Source organism: Protopterus annectens, chromosome 12.part0 (genome assembly GCF_019279795.1).
Source record: "Protopterus annectens isolate FY-2018-M chromosome 12.part0, PAN1.0, whole genome shotgun sequence".
NCBI lineage: Eukaryota > Metazoa > Chordata > Ceratodontiformes > Protopteridae > Protopterus > Protopterus annectens.
Window position 1 is genome coordinate 144403429 of NC_056746.1, and position 25607 is coordinate 144429035.

Sequence of the window (25607 nt, forward strand, 5' to 3'; positions counted from 1 at the left end):
TAAGCATTGCAAGCTAGCTGTTTTTAGAGTTAGAATAGGTTTTGCTTGAGCTACTGTCTAGAAATTCCTAGGGCCCTGGTCCATACATATTTCGTCCTGAGCTTTGGCAGTCTTCCCATATTGGTATGGCTACTGAAACCATGATCATGGTTGAATTGTATAACTTACCATAACATTAGATGTTAAGTTGTCAATCTCGCCTTCATTCTTGCTTGATGGGTTCGGAGCCGATCCTCGGCTCCGACTCGGCACTTGCTAAGCTCGAGAGTCACTTTTACCAGCTCGAGGCAGCCCCATATCCCATGATGCAAGGCGGTAAGTACCCAGATCTCGTTTGCCGCTTCGCTGATGAGGTCCTCCTTTTACCAGCTCCTGGTAAGTGAATTTTTACATTACTATTTTAGCCCCTTTCTTCAAAAAACCTTAAATTTATTAGTTTTAACATAGTTCTAGTCCCTTTCTGACAGAAAATTTCCTTGTCTCCTTATAACTTTCAGTCAGACTTTCTAACATCCCATCCCCCCCCCCTTGTTAGGGTGTGTGTGTGTGTCTGTTATTGATACCTTTTGGTATATTTAATTTAATTTCTTGGACTGGTGTTGTGTGTGTTTTATTCACCATGTCTAAAGAAAGGGTCTCAGGCTTTAAGAAGTGTGACTCGTGCTGTCAGAAGATGTCTCTGACAGACGGTCACACTTCTTGCCTTTACTGCCTGGGGCCTCTTCACCTGCAGGACTCCTGTGCTATATGTCATTCTTTTAGCCAGAGAGTCCTGCAGGAAAGAAGAAATAAATTGATTTTGAGGGGCCTTCTTAAGCCGGAGTGCTCTCCGGCTAAGTCGGCCCCATCTAAGACTTCTAAGTCTTCCAAGGCCCAGGCTTCTGTGTCCAAGCCTGTGGCCTTGGCTCCGACTCATTCAGAGTCGAGATCGGCTCCGGCTGGAGCCGATTCTGGGTTACCCAAACCTTCGGCACCGATGACTATTGGTGCCGATTCTGGTTCGACCACTTCGGTGTCGGCTCCGATCGGTTCCGACCACCATGCGGCCCAGGCATCGGTGTCGGCTCCGATCGGCTCCGACACCCTTACTTTTATGGCCGTATCGGCTCCGGCTGAAGCCGATGCATCGAAGCTACCTGTCGGTGCCGATAAGTTGTCGGCTCAGACAGTTTCTGTGGTTTCATCGGCTCCGATGGTTCCTTCGAAGAAGAGGTCTAGGTCCCCTTCCTTGGAGCCGATACTTTCGGCTCCGGCTTCGCCTCTCCTCTCGGAACGGAGCCATCAGAGCTGATCTTCAAGGTCATCCAGGCTTTCTGACCATGATTTGGAGAGAGTGGTCAGCAGATTACTAAAGTCACAGGCACTGGCCCAAATGCTACATAGTCCGTCTCAGCAGACGACTATTAGTCCACACCCCATTGCAGTTCCTCCTTCGACTCTACCCCAGAGTTTGGAGTTGGAGTCTTCGGGAATGGTTTCTGCTACGGCTGAGGGACAGATACCCCCTTCTGCTCCTTCAGCATCTACTCTTATCTCCTCTTCGAGACCTTCCTTAGAGGGATTCGGTGGCCGGGCTTCCCTGGTCTCCTCCGAGGGGGTGAGTGGCATCGGACCCTTGTCCGAGCCCGCTCTTCCCCTTGGAGCCTCGGCCTTGGTGAGCTCGGCTCAGACATCTGCCTCGGAGCCTTCCTTTTCGGTGGGTCCTGGAGTTCCTAGTTCTTCGGAGCGGGTTCTCTCGGACCTCCCTGGGAGGGGAGCCTTCGAGGTGATGAAGAGTGTGCTGGCCACTGGTCTCAGCCAACAGTCTGTTCCCTTAGCTCCTCCCTCGATGGTGCCTGTTGACATCTCTGCCACTTCTCTTGCTCCAGGACCCAGAGATCCTCCGCCTCAGGTTTCCCCACTGGGAATATCCCCCTCTTCCGAGGATTCTCCTGATTTGTCGGGAGATCCTCCGCGGAAGAGGACCTGTAAGAGGAAACACGTAGACTCCCCTGAGTCTATCACTTCAGATACTGACTTAGATGAGTCAGAGGGATCCCCAAGATCCCCCTCTGAGGATGTCTCATTCTCAGACATCCTAGAACTCCTTAGACAGAGGGGAAACTGGCCCACCAATAATCCCTCTGAGGATGAGTCAGTATACCTGGAGGCGTTTGGATCTCGGCCCTCCACCTCCTGGGTGTCTCCGCCTTTCGACCCCCTTATGCAGGTTATTGCTCGAAAGGCGTGGGCTGCTCCTGACTCTGTAGAGCCAGTCCCTAGGAGGCCTTCTAAATTTATTACTGCCCCGTCGGACAAACAATTCCTCACAAAAGGTGTCCCCGCTGATGCCATGGTGGTGGCGGCTGCCACCAAGAAGGAACTTGCAGATCCTTCCGTACCTGTCCATCCTCCTAATAAGGACTCTAGGACCATGGATAGATATGGTAAGCGGATGTTTTCTTCAGCGACCTTTGCTATGCGTTCGCTGAACTACCTATGTCACTTCACCAGACTCCAAAGGGATATCCTTAAGGAGCTAGGTGAAGTTGTGCAGGATCCTACAGCTGCAGGGGCTCAGGAAAAAATTGCTTCGCAGCTAGGAACCCTTAACTCCATTGCAAACTCCTCCATGCGGCTGATATCGTATGCTGCTGATGGAGCGAGTAGGGCCGCAGGTACAGGTGTGGCTCTTAGACGCCAAGCCTGGATGCGGCTATGTAATTTTGCAGATCCCTTTAAGGCGTCCTTCACAAACTCTCCCTTTGATGGGTCAGCTTTGTTTGGCCCTCAAGTGAAGGAAACGTTGACCAGGTGTGAGCAGGACGGCAAAACTTTCTGCCGTAGGAGTCCGTTTTTCCACCCCTTCTAGACCTTACCCCAAAGGACAGAAGGGTGGCAAAATGTGGTTCCGCAAATCCCAAGGAGTCACGCCGGATTCACGTGGTCAGTTTACCCCTAGAGGCAGAGGGGGTAACAACAACAGACGCCACTCTAGAGGCAGAGGGGGTCCACAAAACCAGGGAAACAGAGAGTCTCTCTCTGACAAGCCCTTTCAACATCCCTGAGATGTTGCCCGGCTGTCCCTCCTTGGAGGCAGTCGGGGGAAGACTATCGCTGTACCCAGAAGCCTGGCGTTCTCTCACTCAAGACAGATGGGTACAGTCGATCATATCCGAGGGTTACAAAATTCCTTTCGAGGAAAGTCCTTTCTATTCCTCAAATTCCCTTCCAGATGTACCACCCGGTCTAAGGGAAATTGCAGAGTTAGAAGTCTTAAAACTACTGCAAAAAAGAGCCATTCAGCCAGTTACAACAGACCATTCAGAGCCGGAATCTACTCAAGGTTCTTTTGGTCCCCAAAAGACGGGAGACTGGAGACCAATATTGGATCTCTGCAGACTCAACAAGTCTTTGAGGAAGACAAGATTCCGAATGGTCACTCTTCAGTCAGTTCTGCCCTTCTTGCAGAAGGACAACTGGATGTGCTCAATAGATCTTCAGGATGCGTACTATCACATAAAAATTCACAGACGCTCCAGGAGATTTCTCCGCTTTCGGCTGGGGTCCAGTCATTTCCAGTTCAGAGCCCTGCCCTTTGGTCTCACTACAGCCCCCAGAGTGTTCACCAAATGCATGGCAGTGGTCACGGCTCACCTGAGACGTCAAGGATTCCAGGTGTTTCCGTATCTCGACGACTGGCTCCTTTCAGCCACCACCAGGCATCAGCTTGTTCAAGCCAGGGATTACACAAGAAATCTTTGTTCTCATTTGGGCATCTCGATCAACTTCGAAAAGTCATCCTTGTCACTCTGCCAGTCTATTACTTTCATAGGCGCAAACTTAAACACTGTTCGGATGTCAGCTACCCTTACAGACCAAAGAGTTTCAGACATTCAAAGTCATGTCAGGATCATTCTAGCCAACAAGAAGGTACAGGCCAGAATGGTTCTAAAGGTATTAGGCCTCATGGCTGCGGCCATTACTCTTCTTCACCTGGCTCGCTTCTACATGCGCCTTCTTCAGTGGATGTTGTTCACTCAGTGGTCTTACCAACAACTTCCAATGTGTCACCAAATTCTGGTGACACAGATTTGCAAAAATCATCTTGCTTGGTGGATCACTTCTCCCCAGATTCACCGAGGCAGACATTTTGTACCCCCATCCCCGGTAGCCACGGTCACTACGGATGCCTCCCTGATCGGGTGGGGGGGGGGGGCATTATCAGGGCAGGATGGTTCATGGGACGTGGCAACCTTTCGAATACCACCTGCACATAAATGTCCTAGAGATGAGAGCAGTGCTTTTTACGTTGCAAGCCCTCAACGACTTTCTTCCCTTTGGGACAATTGCAGTCCACACAGACAACATGTCTGTAGTTTGGTATATCAACAAACAGGGCGGAACCAAGTCCTACCCCTTGTGTCGAGAAGCGCTCAGACTTTGGCAATGGGCGATCTCCTCTCATCGGTTTCTGGTAGCAACGCACATCCCTGGGAAAACCAACATTTTAGCGGACAGATTGAGCAGAGCTATTCTCATGCCTCACGAGTGGTCTCTCAAGCAATCTATAGCGGAATAGATTTTTCTGGAATGGGGTCGCCCATGTTGCGATCTTTTTGCTACTCCCCAAAACAGCAAATGCCCAGACTTCTCTCTCTTCCCTCTGCCAGGCCATCCCCCCAGAGACGCTCTGACCCAGGATTGGCCCCAGGGACTTCTTTATGCCTTTCCTCCTTTTCCCCTGATCCCTCAAGTTATCCAGAAAGCAACCGATTTGAGAGCCAAAATGATTCTCATTGCTCCTTATTGGCCTCGACAAATTTGGTTTCCGTTCCTCCATCGTCACCTTTTGGTGCAGCCGTGGCATCTGGACCCAGTGCCAGATCTTCTGATTCACCAATCCGGTCAGCTGCACCGGTCTATCCCTTCTCTCAACCTCACAGCATGGTTGCTCCACTTCCTTCCTTAGCCAGGCTTCCTTTGATCTCTAACCCCGTTAGAGACATTCTAGTAGCTTCTTTAAAATCCTCTGCCAGGAGGATTTATACAAGCAAATGGAAACGTTTCTCTTATTGGGCTAAAGCCAAGAATATCGATCCCTTCACTGCCCCAGTTCAGGCAGTTTTGGATTTCTTAGCAGAGATTTTTCATGCAGGCTCCTCTGCTTCAACAGTTAGAGTTCAATTGGCTGCTATCTCGAACTTTCATGTCGGGTTCGCAGATCACAGTATTATGTCCCACAGGCTTTGTAGAGCCTTCTTGAAAGGAATTTTCCTCCTGAAGCCTCCAGTCAGGAATCCTCCTCCTCAATGGGATCTAAATTTAGTGCTGACATCCTTGATTCTTCCCCCCTTTGAGCCAGCTGTTTCTTGCTCCCTGAAATTTCTTTCTTGGAAAACCTTATTCCTAGTAGCTATTACATCGGCCAGGAGGGTGTCTGAACTTCATGCCTTATCGGTTCGACCCCCCCATTTGGTCTTTCACAAAGACAGAGTATCATTGAGAACTAATCCGACCTTTTTGCCTAAGGTCGCCTCAAAGACTAATTTGAATCAAGCCATTGATCTCCCTGTATTTTTTCCGAACTATTCAAACAGATCGGAACAGAAACTACATTATCTTGATGTCCACCGCCAACTCGGATATTATTTGGACAGAACTAAACAATTTAGGAAATCCGATCAACTCTTTGTTTCCTATGCTGATAACAAGAAAGGACTTTCTGTCTCAAAAGTGACCTTATCTAGATGGCTTTCTTCTGTCATCTCTGAAATTTATCGGCTTAGGGGAAAACAGCTGTGCTCAAAACCTAAAGCACATTCAACTAGAAGCTTAGCTACTTCTACAGCCTTTCAAGCTAGACTTCCTTTAGACACTATTTGTGCAGCGGCCACTTGGGCCACTCCTCATACTTTGTTTCCCATTACAAATTGGACTTGGCCTCCAGGGACAGAGCCAGTTTTGGCTCTACAGTCCTCAAGAGTCTGTTCCATTGAGCCACCCAGGATAGAGGTGCTAGGGACGCGGTCCCATCAAGCAAGAATGAAGGCGAGATTGACAACTTAACATTAAGAAGTTATGTACCTACCATAACGTTCCATGTTAGTTGTCTTCTCTCGCCTTCTTTCTTGCGACCCTCCCTCCTTCCCCCAGGCCTGGACAGACCTTTTTCTACTAGGAATTATTATGCTGAAGACCATTCAGACCTGGTCTTTCTTCCATCCTGTAGGCTTTTCTTTCTTCCTTTGGGAAGTGTTTTATGCTTGGTGCTATTGCCCCTTTGTCATCAAACGAGGTCTGGGTACTTACCGCCTTGCATCATGGGATATGGGGCTGCCTCGAGCTGGTAAAAGTGACTCTCGAGCTTAGCAAGTGCCGAGTCGGAGCCGAGGATCGGCTCCGAACCCATCAAGCAAGAAAGAAGGCGAGAGAAGACAACTAACATGGAACGTTATGGTAGGTACATAACTTCTTAATATTTTAATAGATCATTGGAGGACTACCACTCTCCTTCGATCCCCCCCTTATTACTGCATCCTCCTTGATCGGGGTGGAGTATCCCTTGTTCCTTTTGCTTTTCTGACATGACAATTTTTTTAGAGCTGTAAATATCAGCTTCCCTGTTGGGGGTAAGAAAATTTCAAGTTTTGGCATGCTGTTATGTCCTCCTTAAAGTGGCATGCATCCTTTTGTAAGGGCAGGCATATGCAGTGTGTGAAGAGGGAGCCTGATGCTTTGTAGACTGGCTGGATGACTTGTATTCTTGGCATATTTCCCATATAGTTATGGCTACTGCAGCAGTGATCTATTCAAACATTTACTGTTATGTTAAGTTAACTTGCATAAGTGTTCTTTCCTTTCCTGATGGGGCAAGTGCTGTTTTTAGCCTGTGAAGTCGCTGTGAGGGTGTAAAAGCTGATCATGGAGCAGTTTTCTTGGCAGTCATTACGTTAGGGTTACTTTTTGTTATGCAGCCTAACCCCACCTGTACGCAGTGGTTTTGTCCCCTTCCTTTGAACCAGCTGCTAGGTAGAGCAGGTGGATAACTGACCATAGACGATCACTTTTCTGGTGGCTGCCAGGAGAGTTTCTGATCTCCATGTTGTTCCGTCCTAAATGTCTTCGTCTGTTCTATGAGTACAGAGTATATTTGAGGACCAGTCTATCTCTTTATGGTCAGCTTGTCTAGGTGACTTGTCGAACTTTTCTTTTTCAATTATAAGCTTAAAAGGTCATTCTGCAAGGGTAGGGGGGGGTTATCTCCTTATACTTCGAGAATGGCAGTTGGTATCTATGCTGCTGCAAGGTTACTGCCTTGCAAGTATGCAGTGCAGCTCTAGACTGGATGTGACTTTCAAGGTCTAGGTCAACCTTCAGCTCTTATTTGGATTGCCTGTCTTGATGGCAGCCAAGAAAAAATCTGGGGTCTGTGTCCTGCTGATGTGGATGGACTGGTCAGATACAAAAGTTGCACGCTTGCAGGGACAGTGGATGGACAAGTAACATATCTCAGCATACCATGCCCCCACCCCGCTTTCTATCAGTCTCTTAAACTGCCCTAAGGCAGGTACCCAGCTACAGTCATCTGGAGAGAGAGGGAGTTGTGCTGCATTGTGTAGCAGTGGGAGGAGTTAGAGCTTGGCAAAGACTATTATGCACTGAATGACTAGTTCCTGAAAGCTACCTATCTTAACTCATTCACTCCAACGGAGCTCAGGAAGTTTGCACTGTAACTTCCAGTAGGTGTAGCCTAAGCTTTTTGACAAAATCAAATTGTCCTCACATTTCAACAAATATTCATATCTCTGGAACCATAAGGGGTTATGACAGAAGTATAAATGGCGAACTCTTCAGCATAAACTGTTTTTACAGTGGTAGTATTCTTTAGGTTCTAAGTCTTAAACTGAATTGTAGAAGTCACAGTAAACACAGTAACTATTACATTTATAATATTTTGTAAATAAATTAAAACATCTCAGCAATCACTCACGTTATGCACATACTGTCAGTAGCATTTTATTCATCTAGTTGAAAGCTTTCATAAGAGGCTAAGGAGTTCTGTCTCTGTTACTTGATTGTTGAGATATTTAGAAAGAATGTGAAAATTATATCTATGTAAATTAATATAATAAAAACAGTAGTTAATATCTATTTACCTGCACTAGACAGAGGTCAAATATTAATGCAGTTGAGTTTGCCATTGTGTAACCTTTAAAATGAAATTATTTAAAACCTTGTACATAGCATGGTTTTGAAATTATTGATGCAAATATGAACAAACAATATTTGACACCTAGAGGCATCAGTAGGAGTTAACTGCACGTGCACCTGGAGGCATCACTCAGATGTAATGAGTTAATGTTGAAGTGGGACTGACTCTGGTTATGACCTATCATTGGGATACATTTTTTAGTTTGTTAAAGCTTGTTCTGCAGCAGTTGTAGCTACTCTTGATTTGCCTTCAGGAGTAAAGCTCTTTTCAATATTGGTGCAGTAGCTACATGGTTTTAACCTTTTGCAAAACATTATAAACTGAATCTTGCTTTTGGCACTGCCATTATCTGTGGTGCTTAGTTTTTAGTACCTTGTCTACTGACTGTAATGGCCTCGAGCACTCTCCTCCCAACTTTTTCTGCAGTGGTGGTGTGTATCTTTTGTATGTTTTATATTGGCACTGCTACCTCTAGATCTGCAAAGGGACAGCTGTGTGTGATGCATCATGGAATAGAGGGAGGTGTTTTGTAGGACGGGAATATTTGTTTTGTAGGGTGGTGTTAATGCCTGAGGTATTGATCCTGTATAGCAGATGGTGTCACTTCTATTGGTCCTGGGTTGTGTTAAGTATTTTCATTTTATTTTCATTATATGTAAACATGTACATGCATTTTTGTCACTTTTTTCAAAGTTTTATTACCATTGTTTTATGCAGGTCACAGTTGCCCATATAAATGCCACAGCCAAAAATGCTGCTGATGACAAACTGAGGCAAAGCTTACGACGGTTTGCTGATACCCATACAGCCCCGGCCACAGTAGTCCTAGTTTCAAGTAAGTGTGTGGAAATATGCAACTGTTTATTTGTGTAGTCTGCTGCTGATCTTGTTCATTATAAATATTAGTTCTGCATCTTGGATATGAAGATCACCAGAAATGTAAAATAGGATACCTAGTTACAGTCTCTCTAGATCTGTGATGCTCACTAGATGTCTGCATCTCCTAATGTATGGCATTGTGCCACAGCTCATCTGTTCAAACAATTTAAAAAGATAAAGGATGAGTAACTGTGATCATTCAGACCCTTTTTCTATTTGAGAAGTTATCCCAGCTCAGGGTTTAGCAGATTTGGAAGGATATCTTTTTTTTTTCTCCATGCAGAGTTGCCTTTGGTAGTCTTGCTGCCATTTTTATGTTGCTGTTTAGTGGACAGCAAGTCTTAATTATCTGTTTTTGCTCCCTTTTTTCCTTCTTCATTGACCGAGCTCCCCTCTGTCCAATGTCCCATGCAACTGCTATACTCTTCCAAGGGGTGAGAGCTGAGCCACTGAGATTGGATCTGCCATGCATCTAAAGCTGTTGGGTGTTTGTAGCTTTAAGGTCCTAACTCTTCTTTGCATGCCCATAACCAAGCCAGGGGTCAGACTGCATTGTATGTCAGCAAGGGTGCATCACATATTTCTACAGATGATTTAAACCCTCAAGCCTGCCTTGCCCCTGCCAATACTTGTGTAGTGGAGACATGGGCCTCATTCCCCTCCTTGTAAAGCCATGTTACTCATCTCCCTCATCCCAAAGCCTGCTCCAGGAAGTGTACAAGCTGCTGCTTGAACTCTTGTCACCTGGGTTGTGTTGTCAGAAATGTATCCCTCTATACCAACAGAGCTGATTTGCTGTTGCCACTTTAAATGTGAGAAATGTCATTGGTGAGCAAGCTGGATAATAGTCCTTTGCCTTTTGACCTGCTTGATGACTTCTCTGCCTTTGCCCATTGGTTGCTTAAGCCAGGCATCCCAGGGTTGAGTGAGAGAACCATGGCTGTTTTGTTCATGTCCAAGAAGTGTAATCAGCGTATTTCCTCCTCAGAATTTGGTATTAAGCAGCAAGCCAGCTGCAGGTGCCAAGGAGATGCCTACTCTTAGCTTCCGGAGATAGCTTACCTTTCCTGCAATTACTGTCTGGAAAGAGAAGGCATTCACGTTTCCATGCACACTTACCCCTTTCTTTAGCTGTACAGGGTAGAGCTCTACATTTGATAGCTTGTGCCAACCCAGCCATTACAAGTGGGTGTTGCACCTAGTTTAGTTATAGGTTTCAATACTGTTGTGGGCCCCAGCAGCCTCACTCTTCACAGGGATGAGTGAGCTGGGGTCAGTTGCTCCAACTCACCCTCATGTCTTGACCAAGAAGGCTGCATCATTGGGCCCAAACAGTGTTCCTGCCAAGATGGCTTCTAAATAGCATGAAACATTTATCAGAGCCTCTGGATTTACTGTTTAACTGTAGCCTCCAAACAGGCTTCGTGCCTCATGAATGGAAAAAGGCAGCAGTCATCCCTGTGCACAAAGGTGGGCCGTCTACAGACCCATAAGTCTCACCAGTCTTGTATGTAAAGCCATGGAAAGAATTATCATGGAGATGATCAGTAGAGATATAGCAAACCTCCAGACACTGGACCCAACCCACTTTGGTTTTGCCAAGGGCAGATCATGCCTACTCAACCTGGTGGACAACTTTGAGAAGGTCACCAAAGCAGGGGATGAGGGCAAAATCGTTCATACTGCCTACTGTGACCTGGCCAAGGCATTTGACATGCTACCCCACTTGGGCATTGTTCAGAAACTCCAGAGGTTAGGTACAAACCCATATGTCACCCGGTGGATAGCTAGCTGGCTACAGACAGGACGCAGTAAGTTATAATTGGGGAGTCCACCGCTACGGAGAAGTTAGTCACAAGTGGGGTCCCTCAGGGGATCAGTCCTTGGACCGCTCCCTTTTATAGGTTCATAGGTGTGTACTAGGCTAATGGCCTTGGATCCTTTACAGGCCTAGCCCATAGGATTACCCTGGCATCATGCCACCCAACCTTAGTTCCCAGTGCCTTTGTTGAGTAGAGCCACTGGAGTGATCCCCGGGGTGAATTTTTATATTTCCCATCCACTCAAGATTTCTGTTGAAGAGGACCAGTGAGGTGCTCTGTTTGACATGTATGGGAAGTCTATTCCATAGCATGGGCAGTCTCTTGGTTATGAACCTGTCCCTCCAGCATGTTTTGTTGATGGTGGTAATGAGGTTGAGGTCTCTGGAGCTTGTGGTCCGGAGGGATTAGGATTTCTTTAGATGTAGCATTTCTAACAGCTGGGTCAGACATGGCTTTATAAGTCAACCAAAATCGCCTTTAAGTAGGCGATATGAGACTGAGAATAGTTGGGAGTTTTGAGTCTGTCCATATAGAACAAGTGTTTAAAGGCCTAGGATCCTCTCTGTGAGATACTTTTGTGGCTTCTCCAGTTGTTGCAGGTGTCTAGTAAGGTACATGCCAAATGGGGCTTTGTACTCTGATTGGCCTAATGAGGGAAGAGTAGAGGGCGACAATGAACTCTTTCTTCCTGGATGCAAAACCCTTAGTAATGAGATGTGCCACATAGAAGGACTTTCTAACCACAGTGGCAATGTGGTGGTCAAAAGAGAGATTCCTGTCAACCTGTGTTCAGAGATCTCTTATAACACTTTCTGTGTTCAGTGGACTACCATTGATGTGGTAATTCATGGGAACCGGGTTTTTCCCAAAAGGGATGACGACACACTGTTTGGCATTGAGCTTAAGGGCCATGGTTGTGACACCAGTCGGTCAATAAGGCCTTTCTGTAGGATGTTAACATCACTTGGGGAATTAATAATGGCTCCCAACTTGCAATAGTCTGCGAACTTTGTTAGAGTACCTTCATGTTGGCCTGCACTTCAGAGAAGTAGGTACCAAACAGGAGAGGACACAGGACCGAATCCTGTGGGACTCCACTTGTGACTGGTCGGCAGTCTGACTTGGAGTCAGCTACTTTCACACTGTGGGTTTTATCTGTGAGCCAGTTTGCAGCCCACCTAGTGATATAGGGGTTGATGCCTAGCTTAGTGAATTTTGTATGATTCCTGAGTGAGGAAGGGTATCAAAGCCCTTGGCCAGATCAAGGTAGGCTGTATGAACCACCTTGCCTTCATCCACAGCTCTGGTGACTCACTCAAAGAAGTTGACCATGTTGAGCAGGCATGATCTGCCCTTTACAAAACCAAACTGTGTGGGATCCAGAGTTTGGAGATTCCCTATATCCTTGTTTATTAGGTCCATGATGATGTGTTCCATAGCTTTGCATATCAGACTCATCAGGTTAATGGGGCGATAGTTCTCAGGGTCTGTAATCGCTCCTCCTCTGTGGAGAGGGATGACTGTAGCAGTGCGACATTCAGTAGGGATAAAGCCTGAGGTGAGGGTGTGGTTGAACAGGGCACACAGGTGAGGTGCCGGTTCGCTCTGTGGTTCATGTAGAATGCAGCCAGGGATATTGTCAGGTCCCATAGAAGCTGTATTCTTGGCCTTAGACAGTTCTGTTTTAACCTGTGCAGCAGTAATACTTGGCAATCTATTGGTATTGTGATTGGTCCTTTGAGGGGTGGGTGAGTGGGGTAAAGTTGGCACTGAATCTGTTGACCAGTATATTGGCAATATCTGTTGGCTCAGTTTAGGAGGTACCATTGTGCAGTAGCTCAGAGCAAATCTGGATATTGCCGTTGAGATTCTTTACATAAGTATAGAAGGCCATGTAGTCATCTTTTGGCATTTAGTTCTCAGAAGTAAAGGCCAATGTCAGTGGTCTCTGGCTGACTAAATTTGCAGATGATTGCAAATTAGGAGCTGTCATTGAATCACACATTGACTGACTCAAATGTTCTCTAGGAGGGGCTGACACAAACAACTGGTGTCAGAGCCATGGATTAAAACTAAATGCTAAGAAATGCATAATAGTATCCTTTGGAAGTCCTCCATCCCTGGTAACTATCATATTGACAACACACCCTTTTAGAGTTGACCCAGTAGTCAGGGACTTGGGGACTCGCACAGATAGTAAGTTAGCCTTTGACCATCACGTGTCTACAGTGGTGAGGAAATCATTCTATGTTGCTCAACTTATAAACAAAGGTATGGAATCTAAGTCCAAGGAAGTCATTGTTCCACTGTCTTCGGCATTCGTCAGACCCATCCATTGAGTACAGTGCCCCCTTGGGTATGTACCTAACCAGACATATCCAACAACTGGAACGTCCACAGAGGTTCCTCACTAAAAGAATACAGTGTGTAAGTAAAATGTCCTATGCAGACTGCCTCAAGGCCCTACCCCTGTATTGTCTCCTACAGGCTTTTGAGGGGAGAGCTGTGCCTGGTGTACAGTCAGTGTTGGATCCCACTCTGGACCTCCTGCATATTCACAAAACAAAAGCACGAGAATTTCCTGTTCTAAAGACTTGAACCTTGCCTGTGATATAAATAGGACCTGCTGGAGAGATAGGCATGTATCCCAGAGACTACCCTTTGTAGGGAAAAGGCTCCCCATCCATATGAAACAGAGTTCCTCCCTAACCTAATTCAAGTGCAACTTGGACAATTGGATGGGAAACCAGACATTCATTCCTGGTTTGGCACCCATGTCTCTAATGGACACAAGTAACTTTTAAATGGTTAGTCTCCCAGGCCCATGCTTACACTTATCAGGGGTGTCAGAAGTTGTTAGATTTGGGATGCATGGCTAGGTTTAAATAGGCCCTCGTGGTCACTAGCCTAGTAAACACCTATGAACCTTTGAACTGTAGGTTTCTTGGCTTGTGCATGACTTCAGTGTAGTAGATTTCTAAGTACTACTCTTGGGATGGCAGACTTTATTTTGAGTAGTAGTAGTAAAGATTTGTTGAGCATTAGTTATCTTTGGGTTACAGCTTTGTGTCTGTGTTGTGGAGAATGCCTCTCCTACAGCATGCTTTACACGTGCAGAAGGAGGTGTAATCATTTTTATGATGTATCACTATTTGTACCGCTGAAAGAATGTGATGCTGTTACTGCTTTTACTTATTTGACATGTAATGAAATTTGTATAAATGCATTCTGAATGTCTGTATGATGCGCACGTTGTGGTTAATGGTCTTTGGTGAACCTGTTGACTTGGTTTTCAAATTTAAAATAGTTCAGTAGTATAGTTCATCCAGTAGAAAGAAAAATGGTTAGGCTAGTTAAGTAATTTTTTCTGTCTGCTCTCAGCTCATTTCTTTTGGAGGTGATGGAGTGTGAGATAGATCATTAGAAGCAAGCTTAGAGGAAGTCTGGAGAGATTCATTTTTTGACACTGTGGCTGAGAGGTATTTAATTCTGATTTAGTAGTGGTACTTTTTTTTAATTTGGATTATTTATTGATGCAGATTGAACTGCATTGTGTCAGTGGTTGGCAGCATGTCATATGCTTCTGGTACTGCATTCAGAAACTGAGGCTTCTCTATACTATTTATTTCAAAATATGTATGTATCTTTTATTTATTTTTTTAAATAGCTGATGTTAATTTTGCTTCGGAGCTAAGTGACCTTCGGCACAGGCATGGTTTCAGCATTATCCTGATTCACAAAACTCAGGCATCTGAAGCACTACTTCATCATGCGCACAATCTGATTCCATTTGAAGACTTTGTAACCGACTTACCCCCACGGTTACCTATCAAGTCTCAGGTAAGTACTTTGGTTGTTCTGTGCCATGCGGTAAGCGGGTCTAATGTGTGCACTGTAAAATGTGGAAAGTAGATGGAATGTTTAGATAGCTTTTTGAAGTATTTTTTGGGGGGTGGCAAGGGGTGTGAAGATTTTGGTTTTGTCTGACAATCGCTGAGTTTACGTTTTACATTTAAAGCCAATTACTGCTAATTTGAGAAGATAAGGTTGACTTTAACTGGTTGTGGATCGACTTGACTTAATGCTTTAGTAAATGGCATGAAATTCTGCCTGTGGTTTTAAGGGTAGGAAAGAGCATTTAAGACCTCCAGCACAATTGGTTGCTGCTTTCCCCCTTTACTTTGGTAGTGCTGCTTTTATCTGCTATATTACCAGTTGTCTTTTGTACACCTTTTAGCAGGAGTTCCTTAACATAACTGTTTTTTAGCGCATTATTATATGAACACGTAAGAATTATAACATTTTTGACGTTTAGCAATTTGCTTAGGATCTTTGTCTATGCAAGTTAAGGGAAGCTAGCTTTGCTTGTAAACTGAAGGCTTTGGTTTGTATTTTATATTTGTATTTAGTACTTTTGAAGATGGGAGGGTAATTGGGAGTTTTCAGATCTTTTGGAGTTTTGATTAATTGAGATCCTTTTAGCTTGCAGTCTTCCCTTACTTCTGAATCTTCCTTGTGTCCTCTTGAAAAGAGGCTTGGTGGATGTTGGATTCCTTCACCAGAGGCAACTATCTGACATAATACAGGCCCACCAGCCTTTGTTTTTCTTGCATGGTACAGTTAAATAAAATGCCCATTTATTCACCAGGTGGGCCCACTGGACACTGTCACTTTTTGGGGTGACCTGGGAATAGTGTCTGGTTAAACGACTTGCCCACAGTCACACCTTGGGCAAATGAGAGATGTGGGAATGAAGCTCTGTACCACAGGAACTGTAGCTCTTGCAGCCTTAGCCCTCCATATGTGCCATCCTGAATTATACATGGCAAGCTGGATAAGTGTGTGTCCTTTATTACATACAAAAAGAATGCATAATTGGGGCATTTTTTGACTTGTGGAGCCACATAGTCCACAGAGTGGTGTCCATCTTTAAGAAGGTCATCTCTGGAAGAAAGGGATGTTTTTCTTTGTGGATAAAGTAGCTTCCTGAAATGCGCATACTGTACACGTAGGAACTTCTGTTTTTACCCTTACCGTTATTTCTTATGTGGTAAAACATTTGTCAGGAAGACTACACTCTGATCGATGAAGGGGTGCGGGGCATCAGAATGGTTTGTGGATTTCATTACACTTTCCTTTATTTAGGCAGGTTTTGGGGAAGCTATATTGTGTAGCTTTAGGATGAAAAATATGTCATTTGATGTCCTTAAACATGAAGCTCAAACTTTCATACTAGTGATCAGTATAGCAGGATGTTTCCTCATCTGTGATAATTTATCACAGGCAGATGTTCATCCTTAGTTGTGCTTCCAAAGCTTTATTGAAATCCTCAGAGTAGAGATGGATTTCTTCTTTAGCACAGGTCACTGATCAGGTGCACTGCTAAAAGTATAGTTAAATTTTATTTACTTATTTGCTCAGGAATGACATAGTATTTTGATACGGAACCAAGACTTTTTTTTCGTGGACTATGCCACGAGCTAACCAACAACAGGTACCTTTAAACCAGTGTCTGGTACAGATGCAGCCATATATTCTAGTGAGCCATAGAAGAACCCTTGGGACCAAATGTTCCCCATAGATTTTCATCCTTCAGTTGGCTGTCAGGCCATTTTTTGATGGCGGAGACATACATTGCAGGTTGACAATGGGCTAATACACAGCTGCTTCACCTTGCCACACCCTCAGTATCATGTGCCATGCTTCCCTCCAAATGTAAAAGGGACTATTGACTATTTGAACTCAGTGTCTTAAGTGGTTGAACAGTATCTGGTGTACTTAAACCCCATTACTTTCCCTTTGAGTGGGTTGCTGACAAAATGTTTTACTTCAAGCAGGTATAAGGCTTTTTTTTCTTTGGTGGGTGGGACTTATTTTAATTGGCGCATATTAAATGGAGTGGCATCGATTTTTAAGGTTCATATAAGTTACTTAGAATTGGGGAGCTTAAATCTACTGAAGCTCATCCTTTTTGTTCAGTCATTCAAGCAATGCTATCAGCAGTTCCTCCTTCAAGGTGGATTCTCAACTGTTTGCTTTCAGAACACTGAAATGCAGTAGGGAAATACTTCTACAGAATTCCTGTGGCAGATAAGTGATTACTTTTTAAAAGGCGAATCGAACCCACAGACTCAAACATGTTTATTTCATCATGGTTTGGTGTTTCTTACATTTTTAACACCACTCTGGGACTATTTAAAGGTGTTTAAATATTTTTATACATAATTTCTGAGTCTGACCACATGAGGTCTGACATCTTGAAGTAATTCTGATTGTTTAGTCTGCCTCTGGTATCCCACAGTGCAGTGCTTGTCTGTTAAAAATACATCACAAAGCCTCTTTCTTCCTAAAGCTCCTGTCACTGCATTGAATTTACATGCATACACTGCTGTCTTTCAGTCAGTTTTAAGTAACACTTCATGCCGTTCAGTGACTACTAAAATGCAAAAGGTGCAAATGCCACAGAAGAGACCTTCAGAGTACTTTTTACTGCTGCTGCTTTTTAGAATGGTTGAACTGCAATTTTTTGTGAAGCCTGAATTGTACTACTTTGACTCATCTCCCATCACACCTAACTTCCCTAGCTGTCAAAGTGCAAAGGGTAACTTGAGCTGTTACCTGTTGTGATTGACAGCTCACAGCAGGAGACTTGACTTGTGTATGGTTTCTTTGTTCTAGCCTTTACTTTCTGTATGGGTAGGGGAAGGACCAGGGAACTGTGACATCACAGCATGGGTGGGTTTTTAGGACTGTAGTGGTCATGTCAGTTTGAGGAGGGAAATGGCCAGAAAATTACCTGTATTTGGTGGCCTTGATAGGGTCAGTGAATTACAAACTGCAGCAAGATTTTCTAGGGTGGGACAAAAGGTTTTGAAAGTGAAACCACCACAGTACAGTAAGGTCCTGTTCTAGTGGAGAGAAACAGTCAGTTTAAAGTATTTTAAATGCTGCATTGCTGTTTTTTCACAGCAGGGACAGTAAATAGGGAGAAGGAAAAGTTGATCATTTAATAATAGAATCCCATTGTTGTCCTTTAAATGCCACACAGGAATGGCAAGCTAGCTCCTGACAACAACCTCCCGTTAAAATTGGGTGCAGTCGGCAAAAACTGTGTACCTCCTCTACTATAGGCATAAGAGCTGTTAAGTGTCAGATCCCCAAGAATGCAGTGACAATGTGTCTAATGGGTGACATGGTAGATTGCATAGCAGATGTGGCTCTAAGGCTTCTGCAACAAACTCAGATTGCAACAAAAGTAAGAAGAGTCTTTGGCACAAGTGCAACCAAGGCAGCTGTTAGCACTCTCCAGAGAATGCCAGATGTGTACAGTACTGCATTTGACAAATTTCTGTTATTTGTTTCTCCTCCCCAGGAAGCAGTTACAAAACTGGAAGACTCTGCAAAGGGTAAAACCGGTTTTCTTCTGCTGCCAGTTATGAAGTACATGAAAGAATTTCCTAGCAGGCAGTAGCCCTTTCTCTGAAAACTATTATGCTTACAAGGCCTTTGAGAGGCCTGTAGAGGGCAGGCGGAGGGTAGGGATAATGCTCCCCTTCCCTCACTCCAGGGGACCTCCTAGCCTCCTTCCAACATCACAGGAGAAATGATCTCTATGGATCACTGGTTTAGCCTGTTAGCAGACCTTTGGGGTGTGGAAGGTGGTTGCTAAAAAAAAAAAATGCAAAATAGCATTTAGAGCCTTGTTACTCATTATATGGTGGTCTCCCCTGCTTGCAGGCCAGAGCTCTTTTGATAGGCTGTTTTCATACTCGTCCCTTGCTTCTGTTACCTTAGGCAACTCCCCCCAATTAGAGAAATATGTCTTCAGAAGGGGTCAACCCTGGGGACTTAATCTAGACCTTTCAAAAGTAAGTATTGTTAAGGTTATTAAAAGGTGGTTCATTATATGTCTGTCAGGTTTTAGTATTTCTTGCTAGTGCAGGAAGCATTTCATGTAATTCTGGACAGACACTCCTTCCTTCACATCCCCCTTGTACAAAAAGCTACAGATTCATGACTGGAACTCTGCTTTTCCAATACATTTTCTTGCCCTTTTGGGGTCTGCAGTTCTCCCAAAGCATTCCCCATAGGTTAAAGTAATTTTTTGTTCGTTTCAAAAGCATCCTGTTGTGCACATACATGGATTGCATTATCAGACCCTAGCTAGAGGTGTTGGCTATGGACCCAAATAAAGCATACCTTGTATATCCTTTCTGACATTTTAGTGAAGTCAAAACAACTCCCTTCTTCCTTGTTGAAGGCCTTACTTTGGGCTGTTTTGCACATCCAAGAATAAGATATGGGGACTCCAGAGAAGATCTGTCCTTAAGATTGTTTGAAAAAAAGCTGTCAGGTTCCTGCATGATGGCCAGAGATGTAATGAAGTTTCCAGAATACATGTCTTAACTTCCATTCTTAAGTTCCCCTGGAAGAATCCCTCTGAGTAAGAATGGTAGAACTTCACAAGTCTGTGACAGTGACATTTGCAGCTCCTGGAGCAGGAGCTGTATGTTTTTGCTGCTGAAAAATGATTTGGGTTCCTGAGCAGCCCAGACATGCCTGTGTTTTCCCAACAGGGAAAATAAATTCTGGCAACAAATGTGTTACTTAGCCATGTCTGGACTCCCAAGGCTAATAAAAGAAAAATCTGCAGGGAATGAAATTCATGTGAGAGAAAAAGACAAATTAGCAATGGGGAAGTGTTTATTTACTACAGATTTTCTGAACTTTCTAAGAATCTAGAACCTTGAAGATAATCACGGACAACACTTGACTTCAGGTAGTGCATACATTAAGGTAATGCACTCTTACCTGCTTTAGTAAGCTTGCACTGATGGCCTGAGAACTGGTATCAAGCAGAAAACTCCTCTGGTAAGATTTTTTTTTTTTTTTTCAAAACAGAATGCCCTAGGATATTAGATAAGCAGAAATGACCTCAAATAGCAGTATTGGAGACTGGATTTGTGTATGCTCCACAGTCTGACTCTTATGTGATGTGGACTTTGGTTCACTTTCTGGACCACCAGTTTGAAAAATCTGGTCTGCTATCCATGCACATGAGCTTTGGCAATGAATGCTTGCTCCCTTAGCAGGAACAGTGGGATAATAGATGCATTCCCCCTTCCACTTTTCCCAGACATGCTCCTGACAACAAGAGGAGACTGTGCACATTTTCTCTTCTGGCAGAGATGACCCTGGTACATCATTTGCTACTGAGAAGTGCAACACATTCTTCCAACATTTTGCTCCGTTTTGACATGGCAGACAACAGTACTGTTAAGCCCGAATCTCAAAAGCCTTAAACTGATGGTATGGAGGATAGAGCATTAATCCCTTAGTGGGATTGTTTCACCACAGAAGTGCTCCTTGTATTGTAGGAAGCTTATGACAAGAAAATCTTCAGTGCAGAATTGAAAGATTTTCAACATATGCATCATTTGATATTTGGCCCGAGATGGCCAGCTGATCTTAAACTACCACCCTACTTGTGTGGCCAAGGGAAATTTTTACACTTTAAAATTCACCTTTCAATGATTTGTTCTTGCTTACTGATTTTCCATTGGCAGCCAAAGCTACAGTTAGACTTTCAAGTACTTCATGTTAATCTGCTAAAGAGGATAATTACACTCCTCTTGGGATCTCAACTTTTGTATTTGAAAAAATAACATTGACACCATTCGAAGCAGCTAGTTTGTTCTGTTCAATTCATTCTCTGAAAGAATATTTCTAGTAAATACAGCAGTGCCGTGTAAAATTTGAGCTGCAAGCACTGTTTGCTATAGCAGCTTACACCATCTTTAATAAGAAGAGAATATTGTTAAAGGACTTTTCTGAATTACAGCACACAGGAAAGTGGTTTTGTACATGTATGACACATGGGCAAGAAAGTAACTGACGATCCACTAAACTTAAATTGTTTATTAATTTATTAAAAAAAAAAAAAAAAAAAAAGGGAAACCAGGTAGAATTTTCATTCTTAAAATATCCTAATAGAATGCTGCAAGACTGGTTCAGGATGAAAATGCATTCATTCAGTGCTAAGTCATATTACTCATTTTGTGGACCCACAAATAGCCATAAATGACTGATATTTAGGCCGTAAATAACAGTAGACACATGAACACTAATCACCTGTCATAAAACAAGATGGATTTAATTTAGAATGTTTAACCCAAAACCAATGTTTTATAGGCCACAGGTCATAGGATCATGTACGAGTGTAGGATGTTGAGTGGTATCTTCACCTTTGAGTTTGATGCCACTAATAAGGGCATTGTATTGTTTGGCTGCCTTTCTTTAGTGGGATGCTTAAGTCTAATGAGAGGGCATTTAATGTAGGGCTCGAGTTGTCACATAAGAAACCTGACTATCTTCAGCTGTGAGGAACCAGTGTGATTGGCTTTCTCCCCTCAGTCTTCAAGCTTATTAAGCCATGTTGGAGAAATGCACTTCATTGCTTAGTTTCTCACCCAGGACACTCGCTGGTCCAGGTGAGGACAGGTTCCATTCAGCAGGCATTGGTTTGTCAGTAGATTTGTTGACTTTAGAACTTCAGCTAATGTTGAGATCATAGCTTTTTTAGGTGTAGCAATTTTTTTGTCAACTCTACTGACAGAGTTGACTGCTTCTACACTTTTGACATCAGAAATTCCTTTAGGCTTTGGGTTCAGGGTTAGCTTTTTGCATTTGGTTTCCAGCATTATTGCTTCTGCTTCATTGCTGATGTCGAATGCATCCTTTGCAGTAGAAACTTCTGGTGTCAGCCCTAGGGTCTGTGTGCCTGTAGGTCCTGTTGTCACGTGGCAGACTGTTGGGCTTGAGGTCGAGGGGGTTAACAGTTCTTCAGTGAGTCAGTCTGTTTTAGTTCCAGTAATGCAAACTGTAGTTGGTTTGCTGTTCTTGATGCTGTACCTACAGTGAATTCTGCCTCATTAGCGGCACTTCTGACATCCAGTGGCTTTTTGAAAAGATAGGTTAGAGAGTTATTGCACGGTCACCTTCGTAATGTGATTCCTTACAGACTTCATTGTCTTCTGACCTCAAACCTCCAGGGGCTATGACTTCACTCCGTTTTCCTTTGCCAAATCAACAGTAAACTTCCCAAACTTGGACTCCTTTGGGGAAAAGTCGATGGAGGGGGATGGCCTGCAGACCATATGCTGTCCACAGAATTGTTACAGCATAAGCATTCTGATCTCACTGTCTTCTCTGGGCCCCCTCTCCCTGTTGGCAGGATTGTTTACCTGGCGGTTAAACCAGCTAGTTAGAGCAGTCTTGGATATTATGCTCTTTTTCTAAAGAAGCTGGACTGGGTGCCCTGGCCTCCCTAAGATTGCTTTTGCCTGTTGAACAGTCACCATATTCCATCATTGATGTAACCATTCTTAAAAGGCTCTTACTCCATAGTTCTGCTGTCCATTCTGTTAAAGAATCTGGGGCCACTGACCATTTCAAAAGCGGTTTACATGCGCTCCATATTTCGTTTGGTGGTGGTAAATTGTCTCGTGCTGCAAGTGCATTGAAAGATGACTTAAAAATTGAGCCTGTTACTGGAGGGGTTGTCTGGAGAAGTGAAGTAGAAGTTGCAGTCCTGGATGACAGTCATGCCATCTATTCTAAATATCACCTTGTGACAATCTTGCAATGCAGTGGTTGTTGCAGTGGCAACTGTTTTGTTTCAGATGTCAATATTCCCAAACACACGTCTGGGACTGTGTGGTGCCCACATCAGTTTTAGTGTCTGTGAAATCAACCGTGCTGGAATATTCAAAGATCAGGGAGGAGGCAGCTTGTCCGTGGTAAGCCTGGAGGCAGGAACAGTTGGAAGCAATGGGGGTACTCTAGCCCACCCATGGCTGAGTGGCAGTTGAATCCCTGGACCCTTGGTCTTTCTCGAGGCAGTTGGGTTCAATCTTTCCCTACACTTGAATGCATGTTTGGCCATCACACAAGACTGGTAAATTGAGTCAGTAATATCTAGAGGTTATACCATTGCCTTCTGTCTTCCATTTTCTTCCTACACTTTTCCATTGCTCAGTGTCCTACCTGTTAAAACAGAGCAGGAAGAAACTCTTAAACTTGGTCTCTGAGTGTTTAACAGGTGTAGAGATTCGAGATTTCCCAGACCATTTATACTCTGAGTGCCCTAGGATAAGTTAACTCTGAAAGTCCTTTTATATGGTAATGGTGTTAGGCTATCGTTCTGGGTCAGAAGGAGACAGTGTTCTACTTTGACTTATGGGATGTTCACCACCTCTTCCCTCCAGTGAAATTTTCTGGAATTTGTACCTCAACTTTTTCTTTTTATTTGTTTATCATTTGATCGGGAAAGTCCGACTAGGTTCCACAGCTGCTGCAGTTCCATCCCTAGTCAGGCTTCATGATTTTTCCTCGGAAGTGGTCCATATTCTGTCTTCCCACAAGCCTTCTACCAGGAAGATTTATTCCAGTAAGTGGAAGAGATTCTCCATTTTGGCCCGTGAAAGACATATTGATCCTTATACAGCTCCTATTTCGGCATATTAGAATTTCTTTCTCAACTGTTCAGTCAGGGATCAGCTGCAGCAACCATTAAAGTGCAATTTGCAGTGATTTTTACCTTTCACGTTGCTAATGAGCCCAACCTTATGACTCATAGGCTTTGTAAGGCCTTTCTGAAAGGGACAATGTTACTCCGACCTCCAGTCTTTAATCCAGTAATGCTGTGGGACCTCAGTTTTGTTTTACAGAAGCTCACCTCTGCTCCCTTTGAGCCTGCAGCTACCTGTGGCCTAAAATTCTTGTCATGGAAGACAGTATTTTTGATAGCCATAACTTCAGCTAGGCAAGTCACTGAGCTCCAAGTTTTATCAATTAAGCTACCTTATTTGGTGTTTCACAAAGACAGGGTCTCCTTAAGAACCAATCCTTCTTTTATTCCAGAGGTTGCTTCTGTTGTCAATATCAACCAATCCATTGAGTTGCCTGTGTTTTTTCCTGAATTTTCATCAGCTAGACATTCATAGACCATTGCATTTCTATTTATATAGAACAAAAGATTTCAGGAAATCAGATTAACTGTGTCTCGTTTTCAGACACTAGACTTGGGGTATCTGTGTCTAAAGTAACCTTGTTTCGCTGGATCTCCAATTGCATCTCATTTATTTATGGTTCCAATGGCAGAGATTTGCCCTTTAAAGTGAAGGCTCATTTTACATGATCTGTGGCTACTTCTGCATTTCAGGTTAGGATGTCTATGGATGATATTTGTGCTGCAGCAACATGGGCTTCACCTCATACCTTTATTGGTCACTACAAATTAGATCTGGTCTCTAGAGGCAGATCTTCCTTTGGTTCCACTGTGCTCAAGAGTATTTTTCACTGAGCCAACCAAGGTCAAGGTGCTAGGGACACTGTCCCAGGGGTAAGAATGAAGGCGAGATTGGACTACATAACATCAAGAAGTTATGTAGTCACCATAACGTTCGATGTATGTAGTCCATCTCGCCTTACATTCTTACTAACCCACCCTCCTTACCCCCTCCTAGAGGACCTGGAGGTATAGTCTCTAGGTGTCAGTGGTCCTTTCGGTTGGGGTTGTTTTTATTTTCAGTATGTGTGTGTGTGTGTGTGTGTGTGTGTGTGTGTGTGTGTGTGTGTGTGTGTGTGTGTGTGTGTGCGCGCTTGCAGCAAACATGATCTGGGGAATGGGCCTGTTGCGTGATGGGATACCTCTTAGCCACGAGCCAATTGAAGACTTGAGCTAGAGTATGGCCGAGTTGGAGCCGAGGTTCGGCTCCGAACCCAGGGGTAAGAATGTAAGGTGAGATGGACTGCATACATCGAACGTCATGGTGAGTACATAACTTCTTGTTTTCACCAAGACATTCTTGGAGATGCACCTCTCCATTGCTGGGGCAGAGGTAATTCAAACGGAGTCTGAGGCAGAAGCGGACTGCAGAACCAAGGTTTCCATTGCTCTTTCATTGAGAAACCTTACCAGCATCTTTGAACAGCGTCTCATATGTTGCAGTTGAGGGATGCTTTAGTTTATAACCTTTATCCTGGCAAACCATAACGTCCAAGTCATGGGTGACAAGGATAATCACCAGAGGCTATACGATACTCTTTTGTCAGCTTCAAAGAAAAAAAATCTAAGATTTCTGACACCACCGGCCAGTTGGTTGGAATCCACAACAGACGTGTTAAAGTTGCTAACCAAAAGAGTCATCCAGACCCCCCCCGACCAGTTAGGATCTGGAGTCTATTCCAGATTCTTTTTAGTTCCAAAAAATGATGGGACCTCAGACCAATCTTTGATCTCAGCCACCTAAATCAGTGTTGGCCTAAGTTCCGGATAGTCACTGTACAGTCCATACTGCCTTTATTAAGGAAGGATTATTGTATCTGATTATCTCCAGGACAGCTACTATTACATAAAGATCCAGATGAGCTCCAGGAGGTTCCTTAGTTTCCTTCTCTGAACCAGTCCCTACCAATTCGGAGTACTGTCATCTGGTCTTGCCACAACCCGTCAGGTATTCACCAAGGTTATGGCAGAGGTAACAGCTCATCTGTGACTGCAAGGGCTCCAAGTCTTCCTGTACTTGGAGACACTTAGATCCTAGCTGCTACCTCCTAGGATGTACAGGCTTTGCAGGTCTTACAGACCAATTGGGGAACAGCATTCAGCCACATGAATAGCAAACTGCCACCCATGCAGGGCATAGAAT

At 44.1% G+C, this 25607-nt stretch overlaps 1 protein-coding gene across 1 annotated transcript in view; it reads left to right on the top strand.

The window, feature by feature from the left end:
• The window catches only part of MARF1 (meiosis regulator and mRNA stability factor 1), a 2255654-nt gene that overhangs the window by 371325 nt on the left and 1858722 nt on the right, over positions 1-25607 (top strand). The window contains exons 6-7 of the mRNA XM_044088896.1: positions 8912-9029; positions 14564-14736. Of these exons, the coding sequence (XP_043944831.1) occupies positions 8912-9029; positions 14564-14736 (291 nt within the window). The remainder of the gene's footprint in view (positions 1-8911; positions 9030-14563; positions 14737-25607) is intronic.